General features: G+C 45.0%; 1 protein-coding gene across 2 annotated transcripts in view; it reads left to right on the plus strand.

The window, feature by feature from the left end:
- SLC66A2 (solute carrier family 66 member 2) overlaps positions 1-19125 on the plus strand; it is a 97233-nt gene extending 78108 nt beyond the window's left edge. For both annotated transcript variants that reach the window (XM_032801238.1, XM_032801239.1), the window contains one exon: positions 15767-19125. In XM_032801238.1, the coding sequence (XP_032657129.1) occupies positions 15767-15974 (208 nt within the window). In that variant the 3' untranslated portion in view covers positions 15975-19125. The remainder of the gene's footprint in view (positions 1-15766) is intronic.
- The last annotated feature ends 2672 nt before the right edge of the window (positions 19126-21797 follow it).

Below are 21797 nucleotides of genomic sequence, written 5' to 3' on the forward strand. Positions count from 1 at the left end.
GGCACGGCTGCGGCACCGGCCCTGGAGGACACCCGAATCCTCCAACAACTGCTCCGACGAGCAGCTCAGAGCCTCGCAATCCAAGCTGAGGAAATCGAGGTGGACGTGGACCCTGTAGTGGACATCCTGGCCCCCTCAGGGCCATCCAAGGTGGCCCTTCCACTGATAAAGACGATAGCGGATATGTCCTGCACCCTATGGCAGACACCAGCCTGATTGGCCCCTACTGCCAAGAGAATGGAGCGGCGCTACTTCGTCCCCTCTAAAGGGCACGAACACCTGTACACCCACCCTCCCCAGGACTCACTGGTAGTAGATGCGGCTAACCAGCGGGAGCGTCAAGGGTTCCAAGGGTCAACGTCAAAGAGCAGAGACGCAAAGAGAGTTGAGCTCTTTGGCAGGAAGGTGTACTTCAAAGGGGGGTTCCAACTCCGTATTGCCAGTCAACAGGCAATAGTAAGTCGATATGGCCCCAACATGTGTTCGGCCATGTTGAAGTTCACAGAGCTCCTTCCCCAGGACTTGAGATCAGAATTTTCGGCCCTAGTGGAGGAGGGCAAACTGATCTCTTGAGCCTCCCTCCAGGCTGCCTTAGATGCGGCGGATTCAGCCTCGCGCACCCTGGCCACGGGCTTGGTCATGCGATGGGGCGCCTGGCTCCAGGTCTCGGGCCTGCCCTATGAGGTCCAGCAGACGATTCAAGACCTCTCCTTCGAAGGGCAGACGTTGTTTTCAGAGAAAACGGACAAACATCTCCATAGTTTAAAGGACTCGAGGGCCACACTTCGCTCACTGGGCTTGCATACTCCTGTGACCCAGTGCAGACAATTCAGGCCGCAGGCGGCCCCTTGCCCATACCAGCCACAGGCTCGCCAGGAGCTGGGGTGGGGTAGAAATGGCAGGAGGTGTCATCAATGTCACCTCTCCGGCCAGGCATCTGGCCAGTCAAGACCACCATCTGGGCCTAGACTCCCTATTTGATGGTACGGTCGAGAAAAACCTACTGATCGAGACTCTGGATCCTCCCACCCCTACCTTTTGGGTCACGTCTGTCCCACTTCTACCGTGCCTGGTCCAGAATTAAATGGGACAAATGGGCTCTCCGCACGGTAGAGACGGGATATTCTATCCAGTTTTCCTCTCTCCTGCCCCACCAACCCCCCTCCCCGTCCCTCTTCAGGGATCCTTCTCACGAGCAGCTTCTGGTTCAAGAAGTGAAGTCCCTCACGGAGGCAGGGGCGGTGGAGGAAGTCCCGCAGGAGCTCAGGGGCAAAGGCTTCTACTCCCGGTATTTTCTCATACCAAAGGCAAAAGGGGGCTTGAGACCCACCCTAGATTTGCGGCAGCTGAACAAGTTTGTGCGAAAACTCAAGTTCCGCATGGTCTCCCTGTCCTCGATCATCCCCCTCCCTGGATCCAGGAGATTGGTATGCTGCCCTCGACTTAAAGGACCCCTATTTCCACATTGCCATAATTCCACGGCACCGCCGGTACCTCAGGTTCGTCGTGTCCGGTGTCCATCTGCAGTTCATGGTGCTCCTGTTTGGCCTGTCAGCTGCCCCACGGGTCTTCACGAAGTGCATGGCAGTCGTGGCGGCCTTCCTGCGCAGGCGTGGCACCCAGGTATTCCCCTACCTGGATGACTGGCTCATAAAGGGCCGCTCCACGGAGCAGGTAAAGACCCAGGTGCTATTCATCAGGTGGACCTTTCTCGATCTGGGCCTCCTCTTGAGTGATGCCAAATCCGCTCTGTCTCCGGCACAATGCATAGAGTTCATAGGAGCGGTTCTGAACTCCACACATGCCAAAGCGTATCTGCCAGAGTCCAGGTTCCATGTGATTTCTGAGCTTATCCTCGGACTGCACCGCGCCCCGGTCACCACGGCGCGAGTTTGCCTCCGGCTGTTGGGCCACATGGCAGCAAGCACCTATGTGGTGGTCCATGCCAGACTCTGGCTTCGCTCGCTGCAGTCCTGGTTGGCAACAGTTTATCGCCCAGTCAGGGACTCCCTGGACTCAGTGTTGTCCGTTCCCAGCTTGGTGCTGCACTCGCTTCAGTGGTGGCTCAACCCGCGGGAAGTCTGCATGGGCGTTCCCTTTGCTGCCCCACAGCCCTCCCTCTCCTTGGTGACGGACGCCTCGGATCAAGGTTGGGGAGCACACCTGGGACGTCTCAGGATGCAGGGCTTTTGGTCGCCGGAGGACCTCGAGTTGCATATCAATGTTGGAGTTCAGAGCGATCCGCCCGGCGTGTTTGACCTTCCGGTCCCACCTGGCTGGCAGGTGTATTTCAGTCCTTTCGGACAACATGGCAGCAGTCTTTTATATCAACAAACAGGGGGGTGTACGCTCCTCTCCCCTCTGCAGGGAAGCCCTCGCTCTTTGGGATTTCTGCGTCCACAATGCCACCCACCTGATGGCATTCTATCTTCCGGGGGAGCAGAACGGGTTGGCGGACACCCTCATCCACTCATTCCAGGGTCACGAGTGGTCCCTCCGATGGGACGTTGTGCATTCAATTTTTCCAGCGTTGGGGCTTTCCCCGACTAAATCTGTTTGCCTCCAGGGAAAACAGGAAGTGCTGACGGTTTTGCTCCCTTCTGGGCCGCAGTCGGTGGTCTCTGTCGGACGCCTTCCTGCAGCCATTGGAGGACGGCCTGCTCTATGCCTTCCCTCCGATCCCCCTGATACACAGGGTGCTTTTAAAGATTCACAGGGATCACGACAGGGTAATCCTGATAGCTCCGGTGTGGCAGCGCCAGCATTGGTACACGTCACTCCTGCACATGTCCGTTCAGGCGCCCCTGACGCTGCCCCTGTTCACGGACTTGATCACGCAGGACTGAGGCTCCCTCCACGATCCAAACCTCGAGTCCCTTCACCTCACAGCCTGGATGCTCCATGGCTGAACCCGGTGGAATTGCAGTGTTCCCAGCAGGTCAGGCAGGTGCTGCTGGGTAGCAGGAAACCGTCAACTAGAGCCACCTACCTGGCTAAATGGAAGTGCTTCTCCATCTGGTCGGGTCAGCGGGTCACGACCTGCTGGTGGTTCCAATTCCCGTTGTCGTTGACTATTTATTTATTTATTTGCTTCACCTATAACTGGGTCTCTCCCTTTCCTCCATTCGTGTTCACTTGGCAGCCATATCTGCCTTTCATCCAGGAGAGAGGGGTACCTCAGTGTTTGCGAACCCGCTGGTTGGGCGTTTCCTCAAGGGTATGGACAGGCTCTTCCCGCATGTGCATCAGCTGACCCCTGCTTGGGATCTGAATCTGGTCCTCTCCGTCCTCTCAGGGCCTCCCTTTGAGCCTCTGGCTTTGTGCTCCCTGCTGTACCTGTCGTACAAGACTGCCTTCCTGGTGGCGATAACTTTGGCTTGACGGGTGTCGGAGCTTCAAGCATTAACATCTGAGCCCCCGTACACAGTCTTGTACAAGGACAAGGTCCAAATGAGACCTCATCCAGCTTTCCTACCCAAGGTCGTTTCACAGTTCCACATGGGGAAAGAGATCTTTCTCCCAGTGTTTTTATCCGAAACCACATGCCTCCAGCGAAGAGCGGAGGCTACACTCCCTGGATGTCCGCAGGGCCTGGGCCTTTTACGTAGAGCGTACCAAGCCATTCAGACACTCAGCCCAGCTCTTCATTGCAGTGGCAAAAAGGATGAAGGGGCTCCCTGTCTCCTCTCAGCGAATCTCTTCGTGGATCGCGACTTGCATCCGGGAATGCTACCATATAGCTAAGACCACTGTCCCTCCAGTCACGGCCCACTCCGCTAAGGCGCAGGCCTCCTCTGCGGCGTTCCTGGCTCAGGTTCCAACTCAGAAGATTTGTAGAGCGGCCAAGTGGTCCTCCATCCACACGTTCTCGTCTCACTATGCCATCACGCACCAGGCTAAGGGATGATGCAGCCTTTGGTCGCGCAGTTCTCCAGTCAGCAGTGATCTCCGACCCCACCTCCTAAGGTTAAGCTTGTGAGTCACCTGCTTTGAATGGACATGAACAACTACTTGAAGAAGAAAAAACGGTTACCCACCTTTTAGTAACTGTTGTTCTTCGAGATGTGGTGTTCATGTCCATTCCAACACCCACTCTCCTGCCCCTCTGTCGGAGTGCCAGCAAGAAGGAACTGAGGGGGTGGAGGGTTGGTGGGCCCCTTTATAGGGCGCAGTGGTGGCGCCACTCCAGGGAGTGCCCGGGCCGACCCTACGGACGCTGCTAGGGGAAAATCTTCCAGCTGGCATGCATGCGGCGTGCGCACACCTACTTTGAATGGACATGAACAACACATCTCGAAGAACAACAGTCACTAAAAGGTGGGTAACCGTTTTTTCATTCCGGAACATCTTTCTCGATAAACCCTCTTGTTCCTAAGAGTTGCAGGGGTTTTCAAATAGCTGGATCTTCGAAACTAAGGTGACCAGATGTCCCAATTTTTGGGTCTTTTTCTTATATAGGCTCCTATTATCCCCTCACCTCCGTCTCAATTTTTCACATTTGCTGTCTGGTCGCTCTATTCCAAACCCACACACTATGCTATCCATTACTCACAGATTTAGTTTCAGCTTAACTCTGAAGTTCCAAAATAAGCTCTTGATCTTTCTCCTCCCTCAAGTTCCTGTTAAATGTTCCTTCTGTCAAGGGCTGGACATATGGCTCTCTCTGGAAATTGTCAGTGCCACTCCAGTGTCAGACAAATTGCTATTAAATGACATAAGGCACTCTAGAGGCTCGGCACCTAAGTGTGGAGTATCAGACTTAGATTTCTCAACTGGTTGTGCACAATATACACTGCTGGGCCTGCAAAAATGCTCTAGATATGTCCTCATACAAATAGCCTGTATTGGTGTGTGCAAACTTGACTTCTAGATGGCAAAATGTAGACAGTTGCCTTTGGAAATATGGCTCTTGATGGTGGTGCATCAGTACTGACACTTATAAAAAGTTGGGGATAAATCCTCTATTCATGGGTGTTTTTGGTTTTTTTTTTCCTTGCACTTTTAAAAATAGCATAGCATTCAGATTCCATGGTCTTCTGCCTTTGCTTCTGTGTTAAAGACAGGTCAGTCTCTCTGGCAGAAATGGCACTAGTGGGTACACTTGACATTTCTGTAAGGAGACCTGATACAGAAGAGCTGCTTTACAGAGCCTGAAAATATGATCTGAACATTTTCCAAAGTGAGGATGTTGGAACCAACTGTGAAAGCTGCTGCTTGCTCCAAATATGCTAATGTAAACAGATTGCAACAGTTAGCAGCTGAAAAAGATGGTTTGAAAATATTTTTCAGAACATGGGCAGTGCTGAAATTTATTCATTGATTGACTTTTTATGGCCCTTTTTCCTGAAGCATCTGTGCATCTAGCAAATATTACTGATGTTATCCTCCTAGTGCCCCTGTCATAAGAACAAATAGTATCCTTTTTTACAGATGTGGAACTGAGGCACTGAGCTATTAAATGACTTTCCCAAAGTCACATGGGGAATCTGTGTGGCAGAGACAGTGTTTGAATGTAGCATTGCCAAAATCCATGCTGTGCCTTAACCACAAGACCATTCTTTCTGGAAGAGGAGAAGTAAATTTGCAAGTTTAATTAATTGCTTATGAATTATATGATTTTTATATAGGGAGTTAGTTTTCAAAAGAACTCTTCCCTAAGAGTGAAATCCTGGCCATACTGAAGTTGATGGCAAAGTTTCCAGTGACACCAATAGAGTCAGGATTTCACCTGAAATGTGCAAATATAAGCTATTAATTACATAACACAACTTTTTGCTAACTACTGATTTTAAAATGTTTCCTCAAATTGTTCAAGATTTGCGAACTGGTTCTGTAACTGATCCTCGGTGATTCTGTGGTCACAGTACAGGACTCACTCAGAAAATCTGGGGTTTTAGTCTGTGCCTAATCAGACCTTCTGCATGACTTTGGGCTAGTCACTTAACCTCCAGACCCTCAATTTCTCTATATGTAAGATGAGACTAATGCAGTATCCACACTAGCATTTTGCCAGTGGAAGTATGTCATCAGAGGACTTGTGTTGTTTGAGGACGTTTTATTTTTGGCAACAGAAAGTCTGGTGTTGCTGACAGGAATTAGATTTGGGTGTGGACACATGAAAACTTGTGTTAACAAAAGGCAAATTTTGTCAACAACACTTTGTAGGGTACACCAGGCTTGATTATTTCTGTACCTGCAAAGACGTAGTGTAGACTTGGTTATACCAGCCTCAATGTGTTTTTTGCCAGTATAACTTATTTGGTTTGCTGAACTGGTATAAGCTATACGGATAATATCGCTTTTTGTTGTTGTTGGTATGAGTTTAGTCTACAGTCAGAGGTTTTCCAGTGTTCACCAGACCTGCTATTTGCCTACTTCAAAAGGATTTTTGTTAACGGTTGTAAAGCACTTTGAGGGAAGGCACTAGTCTAAGGTTATGGCTACAGTACAGACCTTAGAGTGGCACAGCTGTACCACTGCAGCTGTGCTGTTGTAAGGTCTCCTGTGTAGCTGCTCTATGCAGACGGCAGAGAATTAAACCATCCTCAACGAGCGGCGGTAGCTAGGTCAGCCAGAGACGCTCTCCTGCCGACATTGTGCTATCCATACCAGTGCTTTTGTTGGTGACACTTATGTCAGTCACACCTCTGACTGACAAGTGTTAGTGTAGACATAACCAAACTCTCTCAAAAGTTAATGAGAAAGTTGAAAGTCACGGAAATTTTGTTGATTTTTACATAGTTTCCACTGGTTTGAGAGGGCAGCGAATAACTTTTTAAGTGGATAAAGTCGGATAAATTGTATCCATCTTCCAGTTATTGGAAATAAACTTTAGGACTCTGGGTCCCCTAGCTGGCCACTGAATAAAATTAGCACTACACTCATGACTATACCATGAGTGTAATTACAGTCCGGCAAAACGTAGCTGCTATTTTTATTGAAGTGTGCTGGCATGTGTGGTCAAGTCACTGTGGAATTTCACAACGGAAGTCATTGTCTAATGTCTGATCCTCTTCACATCCTCCAGCTGCAGGATATTTTTGGTTTTGTGTGTTAAATTACATACATATGCAGAGTGTTAACATTTGATATGAGAAAATCCATGGAACAAATAAAAAACAAGGACTATTAGATCTTTCCTTTTGTGTAGATTTGTGCCAAGCACCAACCAAAGTTCTGCAGACTGTGGTTCTGCCTATGTGCTGCTTTGTAAGTGACAGTTAGTTTGATGTATTGTTGCATCAAATTTTAAGACTAATAATGATTTGAGGGCAGAGAGAGGGAACAGGGTTTTGTGCCTTAACTTTATTTAGAAGTTCTTGTTTCTTTTGGTAGACAGAGGAAGAAAGGTGTAACGAACAAGAGAATGCTCAAAGAATTTGAGGGTAAAAGCAGAATGGTGTGCTAGAAAGGGAGAATCATGCAAGAACATGCAGTCAGGCTATGGATAGATGGAATGAAGAAAGGGTGAAGATTAAGTTCTGTGGGAGTGATGCCTGAATAAGGAGTTCTGAGCCCAAATATTGGAGAAAATTTCCAAATAGTGGAGGGCCATACAGGTAATATATATATAAATTTGAATATGTCTTCACATAACACAGAGAGAGTTGCATATGCAGCCCAGAATGGTAAATAGCTTGAGAACTAATAGATGAGACTGTGGAATAGCCTCCCAAGTGAAGCAGTGGAAAGGTTTCTCTTTAGCATACTTAAAACTATTCAGGGGTCTGGAAAAAGCTTTCTACAGAACACTCCTTTATTGGCTGGGTGTATAGACCAGGTGAGCCAATAAATTATTTTCCAACTCTAGTTTCTGTAATTCATGTAACTTCAAATTGGAGAATTAGCACACACAATACTACAACGAACTAAAAATAAAAGCTATTGCTTGGTGCTATTTTTTAGCAAAGTAAATTGTACAACAATCTATATGAAATATGCTGTCACTGGTGCAGAACTGCAGTGTCTCAGGGATTTCTTTTATGTTAGCATATTAAAAATTAGTATTTGGTAGTACCTGTGGAAAAAGAGATTTTTAATGTCTATCAGGTGATAAAAGCACATAATGTTCTTCTGAGAATTATTTCAGTAGCATAATAAGTAGTTATCCTTTCATGTGTTTAAGAATAAATCACAACAGAAAAATTCCCAACAGATTCCCTCCATTTATGGTCAGTTCAAATTTTATGGAGACTTGACATTAACTGACAGTCATTAACTTAGCAATTCCCTGTAACAAATCACTTGTAAGAGAGCCTCTGGTTTTGGGAGGTTTGTCGTCACTGGATACCGCAGTAGTGATTTACATTGGTGGGAAGTGCTATTTTTGTTGCAAGTCAGCTTCAGTCTCTGGCAACACCATCTATTTCAGAGCAACTCTTGCCTCCTTCTCTTTGCTGGGCATATCTGTTTTTGCAGAAACTTATGTTGCCATTTATCTCTTTCTAATTAACCAATCATGCTGTGACATGGCTCACTCCTCTTTTTCTGTCTCTTTCTCCATAACTAACATGACAGTTTTTTCTTTGTCTTGGAACAGTATGGTCATAACACTTTTCTAATTGACTTTCTCTCTGCTGGTTGTGCAGATCAGGGCCTGCCCTGCAGTTTAAGCTTCTCCAGTCCAGCTTTCAAACGTTATAGTAACGATAGGAGAAGATGTAAAGCTGAATGTTATTTTGTTGTGGATGCCATAGAGTGCAGCTTTGTTAATGGTTGGGGTGCTTAGTTTGGGAAAAACTCAAGCATCAGAACTTGAAGTTTGAAATATGGCTTCTGTGAATGTTGGAAGTGAGCTTTTGCAGCTTGTGTGTAAATGAATATAGTTCTTGCAGGTGATCTCCTTGGCATACTTCTAGCTTGTTTGTATGTGCCTCAGGTATTCTTGCAAGAAATGGCACTTTCTTGTGGCACTTAGCATCTTCTTCTTCCCTGAATGGAAAAGGTCTGTAGAATAACCACTCAGACAAGCACCCAAAAATAAATGTGTGTTCAGTAAAAGCCTCCCTATCTGACAAGACACTCTGCTCCTTTCTTCCTTGTAGGCAGATGATAAGCAATCTATCCAAGATTTCTCCTTTTCAACAATAAGAATAAATGTAAAAAATATCTTGGCAGCCATTAGAATTCCCCTCCACTTCAGAGGGCTAGTGGGCAAAGTTCAGAATGTACATACTAAAGCTTCCTTTTCTGATCCCAGATGAAATCCTGAAATGACTTAATATGCCAAAGTACATGAGGATGCAAAGTTCTGATTCTTCTCGATGCACACAGAAACTCCCGTTACTCTGAATGGAAGCACTGCATGCAGCAAGTAGAATTACTACCTCAACACAGCTGTGTTAAAAGAACATTATTGAGGTTTCAAAGTCAAGCACTCAACTTGAATTCTGGCCTTTCCTAACTTTTCACTATTCAGCCTTAATCTGGCCCCCTTGTGCCTGTGCATTATGATGCAGTCTTTACTTACGTGATCACATACTGTTTTCTATAGGAAAAAACAAACTTCCATGTGGCCTCATATTGACATCCACATGGGTCATCAGTATTGTGGGAACCTTTTGATCCATTGCACAGATCTCTTCCACTTGAGCTAACAGTGTAACTGATAGCAGCAGTAGGTTGTTGTCCTCCACATGGACCAGTACTAAAGGGAGATGAGAGAGAGACTTTTTTCACAGATATTTGCTACAGCAGAGTAATTGAGACACTAAGGGATCTTGGGTTACTTTCCAGAGTGTGCTCTAGCAGTCAGATTCTTCTGCCCATTCCCTACAAGCATGGTTCCTTCTTCCTCATCCCCTCCAACCTGTCCCTATCCTCATCCTGGCTCCTTGCCTACCCAGTCCCATGGTCTCGGTCTCCACTTCTCAGACTTCTCATTCCAGTGCCAGTTTCCTTGCCCAGCTAGTCTTAATCTCTCCCTCTGGATATACTGAGTCCCAGTCTCCTTCTTCCTCCTTCTTCCAGATGCTCCCCTCCCAGCTCCTACTCCCCTCTGGCTCCTCATCTGATCTGTGTGTTCTCTCCCCACATCTCATTGGCTCCCAGTTCTAGTCTCCCTCCTCAAACTCCTCATCCTATTTCAGTCTTCCCCTCCCTGGTCCCTTGTCCAAGTCTCTCTGACCAGCCACACCTCAGCTCCTTGTCAGATTTTCCTTCCTCCTTCTGTTCCCTTCCATCCCCCCCCCATTGGTTCTTACTCCCAATCTCCTTGCCAGCTAGTTTCAGTGTCCCTTCCCCTGCCTCCAGCTCCTCATATGACCTATGTCTTCCACCCAGCCAACTGGGCAAAATAATGTATTTGCATCTAACCTTGTTCTCAGAAATGGTTAAACTGTTGTAGCTGAAATTTTCCAAAACACATTCAACCTGAGGCAGACACCCTGCATGGAAAATTGCACCCCAGATGATTACAGTTTGGTAATGTCACAGTCTATGAGAACAGGGGTGGTGCTAAAGTCGAAAGTATTAGGTAACTTTAACAATAAGTGGTGCTACCAGCATGTCTGTAATATTGTAAATATAGGAGTGTGTGAGTAGGGAGAACTTATATGGTCACTAATGTGTACAAGGTGGCCTGGTTATTTCCTTGGCCCTATGGCCTAGATCAGGGGTTAGGGACCCCTGAGGGGGTCACGAGGTTATTACCTGGGGGGTCGCGAGCTGTCAGCCTCCACTCCAAACCCCCCACTTTGCCTCCAGCATTTATAATGATGTTAAATATATAAAAACATGTTTTTAATTTATAACTCAGAGGCTTGCTACATGAAAGGGGTCACCAGTACAAAAGTTTGAGAACCACTGGCCTTGATGTATTTGTGAAATTAGGTTTGTCGCAATTATTTGATTGCTGTGAAAAAAAAATATTATAAAAAAGCAGATTTTTTTTCTTTTTTTTTAATTAAAAACCCAGGATTAATTTGCAGATTTTTCTCCTGGTGTTATGCCCCAACTAATGTACATTTTCTGATGTCTGACATTGTTAACTTTTAAGCTATATTCATTTCGTGTCAATCTTCTTGTATAGGTGCAGCTGAATAACTTGTGTTCTTCTGAACACTTGAGTGGTGGAGTGTGACCTGGAAAACATCACGGGCATAATCCTACTTTCCTTGAGCATCTGAAATTCCCATTGAAGTCACTGGGACTCCTAAATGTGCAAGGAATGCAGGATCACATGCCAAATTTGTGAACCAGCATTGCGAACAATAAGATCATAAAGTATTTCTTAACGGAAGTTCACAGACCGGTTTGTCTGTACATCGTGGCTCATGTGACTGTTAGATCTGCATTGCCATTGCAGCATGTGCTCTGCTCATAAAGCGCTACATTGTACTTATCCAAAAGTTTTTCGCCTTTGGCTATAGCTCTCTCGCCAGGAGACTAAACTCCCTCATGGTTTATAGACTGCTGATGTTATACGTTTCCCCTGAAAACACCCCACTCTCTTGGGTAGCAACAATCTGGGATATTTTTAAATAGCCCCCTTTTCTGACTTTGCCTTTGCCTGATATTCAGCACGAAAAAACAGAGGTCCCAGGTTTTTTCCTTTGGATGTTAGACTCCTCCTTAAAATCTATGGGGCATCTTTTAATTGGATTTATCCAAACAATTAACATATCATTTTGCCAGACATACACTTGTTCACCATGGGCTGGTTTTTATTGAACAGACAAACAAAATTGTAAAACGACAGATTCACAATTAAATCATGTGTCCACAATCAGCTGCATAGCAAACATCCATGGCTGAGGATCATCAAGTCATATTTCAGCTGCCTGCAAATGAACTATCCTAATTTATTGCACTCTCATCTTACGTATTCAAGCAGTTCGGATCTGTTTCTGTTTTAGGAAAAAAAAAATCTGCCTGTGTAACTCTCTAAAAAAGGTTCTGTAACTTGGCTCATTCCCGTGGCTGGTGGTGTTTTACACAGGACTGTGCTTTCTTTCACTGAACGAGGAGCACTGAAGTAGGTTTACCTTTAGCTATTTCGTCTCGTTGTTTGTATACAATTTGAGATTGAACTAGTCCTATATTATTATTTATTGAATTATATGTCCAGCTTGCAGCTTCACACATGAAATCCCTTGGTAGCTTCCTAATATGTAGATTGTAACTGATCCTTATTTTATGATCCCAGTCACCGAACATGGGGTATACATGTTGCAAAAGGCTTATACTCCTGTTACGTGATGGGTCAGTATCGTCTGACTCCCTTGGCCCTCGTTATAGTAAGGGCTAGAGTATGGAATGTAGGATTTAGCCCATATTAGGGTGATATATTTGTATCCAAAATACAAATGTACCTATCTTGATTTCCCCTCCTCACCTTTGAATGTTTAGGAAATTAACTTTGGGCCCTATTCCTTCTCTACAGTGTGTGCACAGTTACATTTGATGCATTACAATCAAGTCTGGCAAAACTCCATCAGTCATAATTCTGACACTTCATCTATGAGCTGCATAATATTTACGATAATGTAACTGTGAACTGCAAAGCTATTATTTAGTATTGCTTATATGCGCTCTTAAAAAGCTCTCCAGTTAGAATATATGAAGCCCATAACCAGCTTTCAGAAACTAACTGTTCACATCCTTAACTGTCAGTGTTGCGGGCACGATAAGAAAAACCTTATGTATTTTACGTTTTTAAAATCTATTTCTGTTCCCCAAACTTTCTCCTGAACCTTGAATGGGAGGACCAGAAATGCACTGGAGATGAGAGGAAAGCAGGGAAAGGCCAAAGATGCAGCAAAGTGAAAGTAGAAAAGGGAGGAATGCTGGGTATTTAAAGTTTGGGCATTGGCACAGGTATAAACCATGGGAGCAAACCTTCTTGATGACTTTTAACCTTGCTATAAACAGCTGCAGATACATTCATTGTTTTCTTTGTGTGTACTGTTGGACTACTTATTTTTGACTCTGGAGCACACATTGCATGGTATGATGTACAAGAAATCAGTTCTTCGCATAAGTGTTTTATTTAGAGTGACTAGAAGGTAGGTGTGTGTGTGTGTGTGTGTGTGTGCGCGCGCGCGCCACTCCACAGGAGGCCATAAGTGTTGCAGTGAAAAGATATTTGAAGTCTTTTTGATGTTCACCATATTACTTACACTGATTATGCTGCACATAAAATTATGTAATTTATTTTCATAGGATGTCATCAAGTCAGATATCGCAGCGTGATTTTTAAAAGGAGTTAGATAACTACTTGACCATTGGCATTCATGTCTGTAGGTACTAAGATAACAAAATTGTAGGCTTTAGGGGGTCAGGAAGCAATTATCCATCCCTACCTAGAGCGCTGCTTGATCTGATTAAGTGTGTTGTGTGGACTTGGTGGTAGCCTTTCGCTGCAGCATCAGGTGTTGACAACTGTTCATATAGGTAGATCAATGCTGTCATGGTCTGATAAAGCTAACCCTGAATCAAAGTTCCAGTTCTTTCCATCTGTAATACTTCCCAGGGTTGTGAGACCCCTTGCTATCACCTGCCTTTAGCAAGAGGAAGCCTTGTCTATGCCTGCCGGATGTCAGCTCCCTGACTAGATGACCTCCTGAGGTCCCTTCCAACCCTGATATTCTGTGACTCTATGACTCTACCTGTCATGGGCAACACAAACTCTCCCTGCTGTCCCTCTGCAGTTGAGCACGGCTATTGCTACAACCCACAAGCCCTCCTGAGCGTCTCCCTTACCAGTTACACCTTAGATCACAGCTCCACTTAAGACACGGCACTTAGATATGTTTATAATGAAAACAAGTATAAATGTATTTAACAAAGAATAGAAATTTGAGAAATAGTAAGTAAAAGTATTGGAGACAAATGGTTACATGTAAAATAAAATTGTAACATGCACTCTAGAGCTTAGACTTAACTAACAAGATATGTTCCTGTCTAATGAAGTTTAGCTCACCCCAAGTCTTTGCAGCATTTGCCAGCCAACCTGGCTGTGACCCTCCGTTCATAAAACAGAACATGCTAACACTTTGCCTTCTAGGTGAAGGACCTAGGTGTACTCGGTACTCCCAGTTGTTATACCTCCCAAATCCATTGTTTTTGCTTGTAAACTTCTTTGCTATTTTTGCTTTTTCCTACGTCTTTCCTCTTGTTGAATTCACAATCTTCTGATTTAGCATCAGGCTCGGTAATTCAAAAAGTTCTCCTGGGGGAATTCTGCGCCACTGCATGTGTGCAGAATTCATGTTCCTCGCAGATTTCTTTGCTTTCCTGCAGAGAAATGACTTTCTGACAGGGAAGCAAAGGGAAGCTGCAAGAGCAGTCATGCACCACTCCCTGGCAGTGCAGGTACATAGTTTCAGGCACCCAGAGCAGCCAGCAGAGAGGTAAATCACCGTGGGGTTGCAAGGAGTGTCTGGGGCTGTATCAGACCCACCCCCAGGAACTTCCTCCAGCTGCAGGAAGCTCCTGCCCCCATCACTCCTCAGCAGTGATGGGAGGGGTCACTATAGGGGGAGCTGCTCCCCCATTCACCCAACCCTCGTGCATCTGGACCTCTCATACCCAGACAGTCCTGCCAAGCCTAACCAGGTACATCCAGAACTCCGCTAGCCCTCCATATCTGAAACCCACCCCACTGAATCTCAGCCTCTGCATCTGGAGCCCCCCTGTACCCAGACCCCTGCCTCCAGACCTCCACCCCTGCACCCAGACCACCTCCCACTGAGTTCCCTGCACTTAAACTCTGACCCTGATGCTCCACCCCCTGCATCACCCTGAGCCCCTACATCGAGACTCCCTCACCACTGACTCCCAACTAGCTGCACCCAGACCCAAGCCCCACCAAGCCCCACTCCCCCAGCACCCAGACATCCCCTGCTGAGATCCCCCACACTCAGACCCCCTCTGCTGATCCTCAGTTACCTTTACCTGGAAGTCCCTGGAGAGTCCCATTGCCCCTTCACCTGGACACCTCCCCCCCCCAACACCAGCCTCTGTGCATCCAGATCCCCCCCACACACCTAGACCCTTCACTGAGCTGCCTGCAGCTAGATTGTCCCACACAGAATCCTTTCACCCCACACCTGGATTTCCCCACACTGAGCCCCTCCACACTTAGATCTTGCCTGATTGAGCATGCCCCGCACCTGGGGCAGAGGGACAGGGCCACAGGGTGCCCAGGCCTTGTGCTGTGTCAGGGTTGGATGCAGCCTTGTTGCTGGGTCTGTGTCCAGAGAGTGTGGGGTGGATGGCTGCAGGGTGATCTCCCACCTTCAGCAAGCCTGTGGCCTGTGGTCCCACTGCCATGCTGGAGCCTCTGAATTTATTTATTGACACATAAAGCTTGCACAATTTTAAAATACTGTGTATAGAATTTTTAATTTTTGGTGCAGAATGCCCTCAGGAATAAAAAAGACCTCCATTGTGAAACGGACAGTAAACATATGACCAGGCAGAGAGAGAGAAGAGTCTCTTCCCTCCTACTTGACAGGAGCATGTTTATCATGTCCTAGTGACCTGCCTTAACTCATGTACCTTCAGAACATAATTTTCAGTATAGATACAGAATTTCTTAAACAAATGATCGTATATACATTTTGCAATGATTATGATGACCAGGGGGCTCTTGATAGAGAATTCACGTCACCTTTTGGTCAACTTAATACGCACACATCTGGCCTGGGGGATCCTGGGAAAACTCTCTACCCACCCCCCTACCCCCAGGTGCTCTCTCCAGTTAGCCCCAAGAGGTTCCCAAGTCACACACTCTTTAATTCTTCTGTTGTGTCCCTTTTTGTAGTGTCAAGATGGTGCTGATGTGGACCAGAGGCGATACCTTCAAGACTGTTTACTTTATCCTGAACCAGGCTCCTTTCCAGTTCTCCATTTGTGGTCTGCTCCAGGTCTTTGTGGACATGGCCATCCTGCTACAGGTTTACTTTTACAGCTACTACCCTCAGAAGCCAGCATCACACACTGCACACCCAGCCAGTACAAAGGCACTCTGAAGCACATGTTGTAAAGTCTGCCTGTGCAGCTTTTCCTTCCACTTGTAAATACTGTACTATTTTGATGAGTTGAAAACAAGAGAGAAGAATGCTCGGAAACACAAGAAGTTTGGTATTTTTAACGGTTTGCTTCTGTTTGGTTTCAGATTCATTGTATAGAATTTGTTTTTCTGGGGGTGTTTATTTTTTGCATACTTACCTATGAGCCTTATAAATTCACGTGTGTGTGTGTTTGTATGTTTGTACGTATGATTGCAAGGGCTGGATGTTTGTGTTTTTAATGCTATTTAAAGAAATGTTAAACCACAGAGACGATCTAATATTTTATCTGAAGCTTTTACCTATTTATATAAAGTGTGTACTTTGGAAGCAAGTTTGGAATTTCAGAGTTAAATATTTCAGTGATGTACGAAGATACTGTCAAACTTTCAAAAAGGTTGGGTGCAGTGGATCAGAAAGGTGGGCAGGGGGAAAGGGACTGAGAAGGGATGGTGAACAATCTAAAGTAAACCAATAATAGCCAGTATAAAACGTAAATGTACTGTGTGCGCGCGCGCACTCACTGCTGGATCAGTGTGGCACTGAATAGATCAAGGTGGGGGTGGTTTCAGGGAGATTATGGTATGGATGATGCTATGGCCACATCTAAACTAGACATAGCTAGTTACCGGGTGGGATGAAGAGAGAATTTAAGAGGAGGAGAGAGGGAATCTAACATAACTAAGTAGTCTTGCTTTGAAGCAGCTGCGTTCAGGTACAGAATGGGGCCCTGCATGATTAGGGGTGCACAACTGGGTCATTGATAGTGTGTGACAGAGACTCCGGGTGGGTTGTTGGGATGCCTACAGCAGTGCTGAATGGGGCCAGTAGGCAGGCATTGCCAGGAGTACTAGTGAATAATTACTAGGCAGTGGTTGAGAAATTGGGAAAAGCAGGAATAAAGATGTCAATGAAAATGGGTTACTAAGGTTTGGAGTGGAGAACAGTTTGTGTGGGAGAAGTAAAGCAGTAATCTAGAGAGCAGGGTCTGCTTTCTAAAAATGTGGTTAGTTAAATATTGAGATTCACATTAGTATTATTGGCTGCCAGGCGACACCAGTTTGTGTTCTGGGATATTTCTTGCGTTAGCCAAACATGCAAATACTACAAAAGAACAGGTGTGAAGATAAGTATATTTTGTTTTTCTGCTATTCAAGATCTTCCAGGCTGTTTACATTTAGAAAGCTAGATAGAAGCTGGAAGGGAAAGTGAGAAGGCCCGAGGGGCATATAATGTTATGTATAATCTAAGTCCTATATAATTGTATGTTTGCCAACATCAGTCATTGTGCCCTTTCTGAGAATTGGCACTTCTCTGGAAATGCTAAGTGGATACAGTTTTAATGTTCTGTTTTGAAGCCCTTTGGCTTCAGCCAGTTGCCATGATGAGCCTAGCTTGACCTGTAGGAGATGAATACAGATCGATTACTGAGTCCCAGAAACAGTTGTCTGTGTTGCCTTCTTCTTTGAGACTCAAGTCTTTCTTGCCAGATAAATGCTGGCTTCCTGCAGATACTGGTGTTTAGGGCAATGCTAGATTTCCAGTGAGATATTTTGTTTTCTGAGAACATTCCAAAAAAATACATCATCTTAAATAAGGCAAGTCTGGGATATCACGTCTTCAATTTTCAATCAGGTATTCTCACTAACCTGCTATATTTGGCTCTACCATGCTTTAGGTGTGGACCATCTTTAATGTGGGGTGGCCATTTTCTTGTGAAGAGTAAAAGCATGTAGTCACAATGCAGTAAAGTCTATCAGGAACGTTTATTTTAGGATAATTGACACCAAGTTGTCCTTTGCTGTTGTGCTTTGGCTTCCTTGTTTCTGAATTCTTAATCTCTCAATCTAAAATAAATCCCAAACTGGCTGGCTTGACCACTGGGATCCCACTCCCCATGCATTTCTTGGAGGTGATGTCCTCTGCTTCTGAGCCAAATCCTGTCTCATTGGCAAAATTCTCATTATCTTCAATGGGGTCAGGATTTGGCTGTATGGGTGTGGCATGATCCAAGCACAGTATTGCATTTGTGCACCCTAAGCCTCTGGTTTTTATGGAGCAGCCTCTGAGCTGATCATGTTCCCCCTTCAGGATGGCTGGGTAGTGAGCACTGCCCTGGCAGCTGGATGTAGAGGAGATTGGTACATCCCAGAGTAACATGTAGGACCTGCCCTGGTCTTTGGTGTCTGCAGGGGACTACTCGGGCCATTGGCAAATCTATCAAATAAACCAAAACTCAGGAAAATAGTTCAATCTGAGGGCCTGGCATAGAGTGCTATGGTCAAACTCTTGACTCCATGCTTTTTGTTTGACACCACACTCTTTTATGCCTGAAGTGACCTTACAAAGACAATGTATGTGGCATGGCAGACTAGGAATGTTTTATTCCTCTCCCTTTCTCAAATGTTCTCACTGTATTAAAAGAACATCTGGGCTTTTCTCTTTTTAATTAAAAACTTAACGATTGTCCTCTCTGGTGTATGCTGCTTCGATGAGGATTGTATTTCTACTTGTATGCAAACACTTTCTCACATATTTTAATGGTTTGGTTTTTTAATAACTTGTAGTACTAAGCTTTTTGTACCTGATGGTCTTTTTTTTCTATTCTTGTATGAAACAGGGGTGTAATAGCTAAATGGCTGCTAAGGTGTCTTGGCTTTGTGTAACAGGTATTACTGAAGACAAAATGAACATGGTTTTTCCTTTCTTCTTTTGGGACTCTTTGGTCTGCAGATTCTTAACAGTCTGCTGTCACTACCAAAAACAGTATGCTTGATGAACATGTTTCTTTCATACCAGAGCTGCAAATGCTGGAAGAGAAGCCAGCGGACTAATGTGTAAAGTCATTTTCTATTTAGAGCATTTGAAAAGCTGGGATACTTGGCTAAGAACTCTCTTGAACTTCATCCTGAAAGATGCTTTAAAAGCAAAGTTCCAGAACTTTTTATATGTAAGGAATTATCTGTAGCAGTGTTCACCTCAGAGAATTAAGAAATGAATTACTTTATAAATACATATTTGTTGAATGTATGGTACATTTCATGGAGCTCACGTTCTCTGTCAATTACAGTGATTTAAAAACAATTAAATCAATCAATCAATTATACATAAATTCAGTGTTGCTTTATGTTTTCTTCAAATGTAAAAAAGGACTCCTATTATTTAAAGATTTTGTATTGCTCATCTGGTCTGGGACCTTGTCCTCATATTTTTCCCTAGAAAGGACAAGCAGGCTTTGGTTGCTATAAAAGTAATCATGAAGCATACAATGTCCTAAGATTAAAGTCTAGGACTAGGATTCACAACATAGGGTCCTAGGGGGTGGATAAAAATCAATGATTTTTTTATGGGGGGAGGATAAAAAATCAGATTTTTTAAAATTTAAATTAGATTTTCTTACTTTAAATTATAATTTTTTCTTTTTAAAAATAAACCTGTTTGAAATCTGAATTTAATACAAAATATGTTAAGGCATAAACTTGTGTAATCTCTTAAACCATTTAAATAAAAAATAAACGGGCTGAATCCACGAGTTTCTATCAAAAAAAATTTGGATTAAAGGCTGCCTTACTGTATAAAGAGAGAATTAGGAGGGAAAAAATCTAATGGTTGAAGTCAAGCTTTATAAATATGGGTCATGTAAACAATAGGTCATGTATGATATTGTGGGGGCCTCAGGAGATGTGCTGCTGAGTACAAGAGACTGGCAAGATCATCACAGGCATTGGGACCTGGCCTCTGACTCCAGTTTAGACCACACTGGCAGTGATTTCTTCCTAGAACTTTAGAATAAACAAATTAATAACACACATGCTACTAATTATGTAAACTACAAGATTTTGCACATTTTAAGGACAATTTTTTAACCAGTTGATTCTGGGAAACTTTTACGGGAGAGTGCATCAGCTACTTTGTCAGAAGCTCCTGAAATGCGTTGAATTTCAAAATCAAAATCTTGGAGAGCTAAACTCCATCGAAGAAGTTTTTTCTTGTTTCCCTTGGCAGTATGAAGCCATTTAGCAGCAGCAAAATGGTCGGTTTGTAGCTGGAAGCGCCGTCCCAAACGTATGGGCATAGCTTTCCAGGCATACACAATGGCGTAAGCATTCCTTTTCACTGATTGACCAGTGGCTTTTCCTTTCAGACAGTTTCTTGCTGAGAAACACGACAGGATGGAAAGTTTTGATCCGGTCCTTCCTGCATTAAAACTGCTCCCACATCACGCTCAGATGCATCTGTGGTTACAGGAATGGTTTGTCAAGTTGGGCCCTTAGCACTGGGTCAGACATGAGCGTCGCCTTAAGCTGGGTAAAGGCCTTTGACACTCACAAGTCCACTTAACTGCATTCGGCTGGGTCTTTTTGGTCAGGTCTGTTAGTGGGCAGCGATTTGGCTGTAGTGTGGTACAAATCGCCGAATACCCGGCCAAGCCTAAAAAGGAATTGGACCTGTTTCTTTTGACCTTGGGACAGGCTACTTTTGGATAGCATCCACCTTGGCCCATAAGGCAGTTTATTGTTCCTTGACCCACCTGGTGTCCCAGTAAGTCACTCTGTTTTGGCCTATTTGACATCTCTTTTGGCCTTAACAGTTAGTCTGCCTGTCTGATGCGCTCAAAGACTTTTTTCAGGTGTTCTAGGTTTTCGGGCCATGAATCAGAAAAATGGCCACATCATCGAGGAGGCAACTGCATATTTTCCCAATCCTGCTAGGAGACCATCCACAAGTCTTTGGAAGTGGCGGGTGCATTTCACAGCCCGAAAGGAAGCACATTAAATTCACACCCTGCATGGGTATGAAGGCTGACCTTTCTTTGGCGGGTTCATCTAAGTGGTACTTGCCAGTACCCTGGTTAAGTCTATTGTAAGAGTGAACGGGCACGTCCCAACTTCTCAAGTAGCTCATCGGTGCGTGCATCGATAGTTTGTCTGGACAAGTTACCCTCATTCCAGCTTAGGGTAGTCCACGCAGAAGCTATTTCCTCATCTGGTTTGGGTACTCGAACCTACTGGAGATGCCCATGCACTGGTAGAGGGGCGGATTATACCCATCTGTAGCATGTTTTGGATCTCCCATTCTATAGCAGCTTGGGCATGAAGGAGACATCCTAGGTGAGGTTCTAATTGGGTGAGCAGTACCTGTGTCAATGAGTGGTATGCCTGTTAGTCGTCCTGGGTGGCTGAGAACAATGGGGCGCGAAGCTCAATGACAGCTTCTTGATCTGTTGCCGCTGCAGACGTTCCAAGGTGGTGGAGAGGGTCACTCTGCCACGCCACCGTCACTCTTTCCTTCGTAGTAGACACCTTCAGGCCACTTAGTGTATCTTCTCCCCTGGGCTTAAACTGACAACACTTTTAAGTCTCTGGAATAGAAGGGCTGAGAGAATTACATGGTACACTTTAGGCTTTAGGGAAGAATTGGAAGTGCTATGAGATAGTTAACAGCTCCCAGGCACTCTTGGACCGTGAATGGCCCTTCCATGACGCTTCCATCTTATGGGCCTGTTGCGCCTTCAAAACCATACCTGGTCCTCTACCTTGAAGGAAACACTCTCTGGTATGTCTATCATACCAGGTCTTTTGCTCTTTCTGAGCATCCTTAGTTTCTTTAGCAGGCTAAAGGTGTCGGAGGGTGCTTTTGTAGGTTGCTTAACATTCTCCAGGAATTGTTAGTTCCTGGAGAAGGCGTAAACCCCTCCATTGCTGCTTTACCAACTGTAATGGGCCCTTAACCTCGTGGCCCATACACAAGTTCAAACATGAAAACCCATAAACTGGGTTGGTA

Source organism: Chelonoidis abingdonii, chromosome 2 (assembly GCF_003597395.2).
Source record: "Chelonoidis abingdonii isolate Lonesome George chromosome 2, CheloAbing_2.0, whole genome shotgun sequence".
In the NCBI taxonomy this organism is placed as follows: domain Eukaryota; kingdom Metazoa; phylum Chordata; order Testudines; family Testudinidae; genus Chelonoidis; species Chelonoidis abingdonii.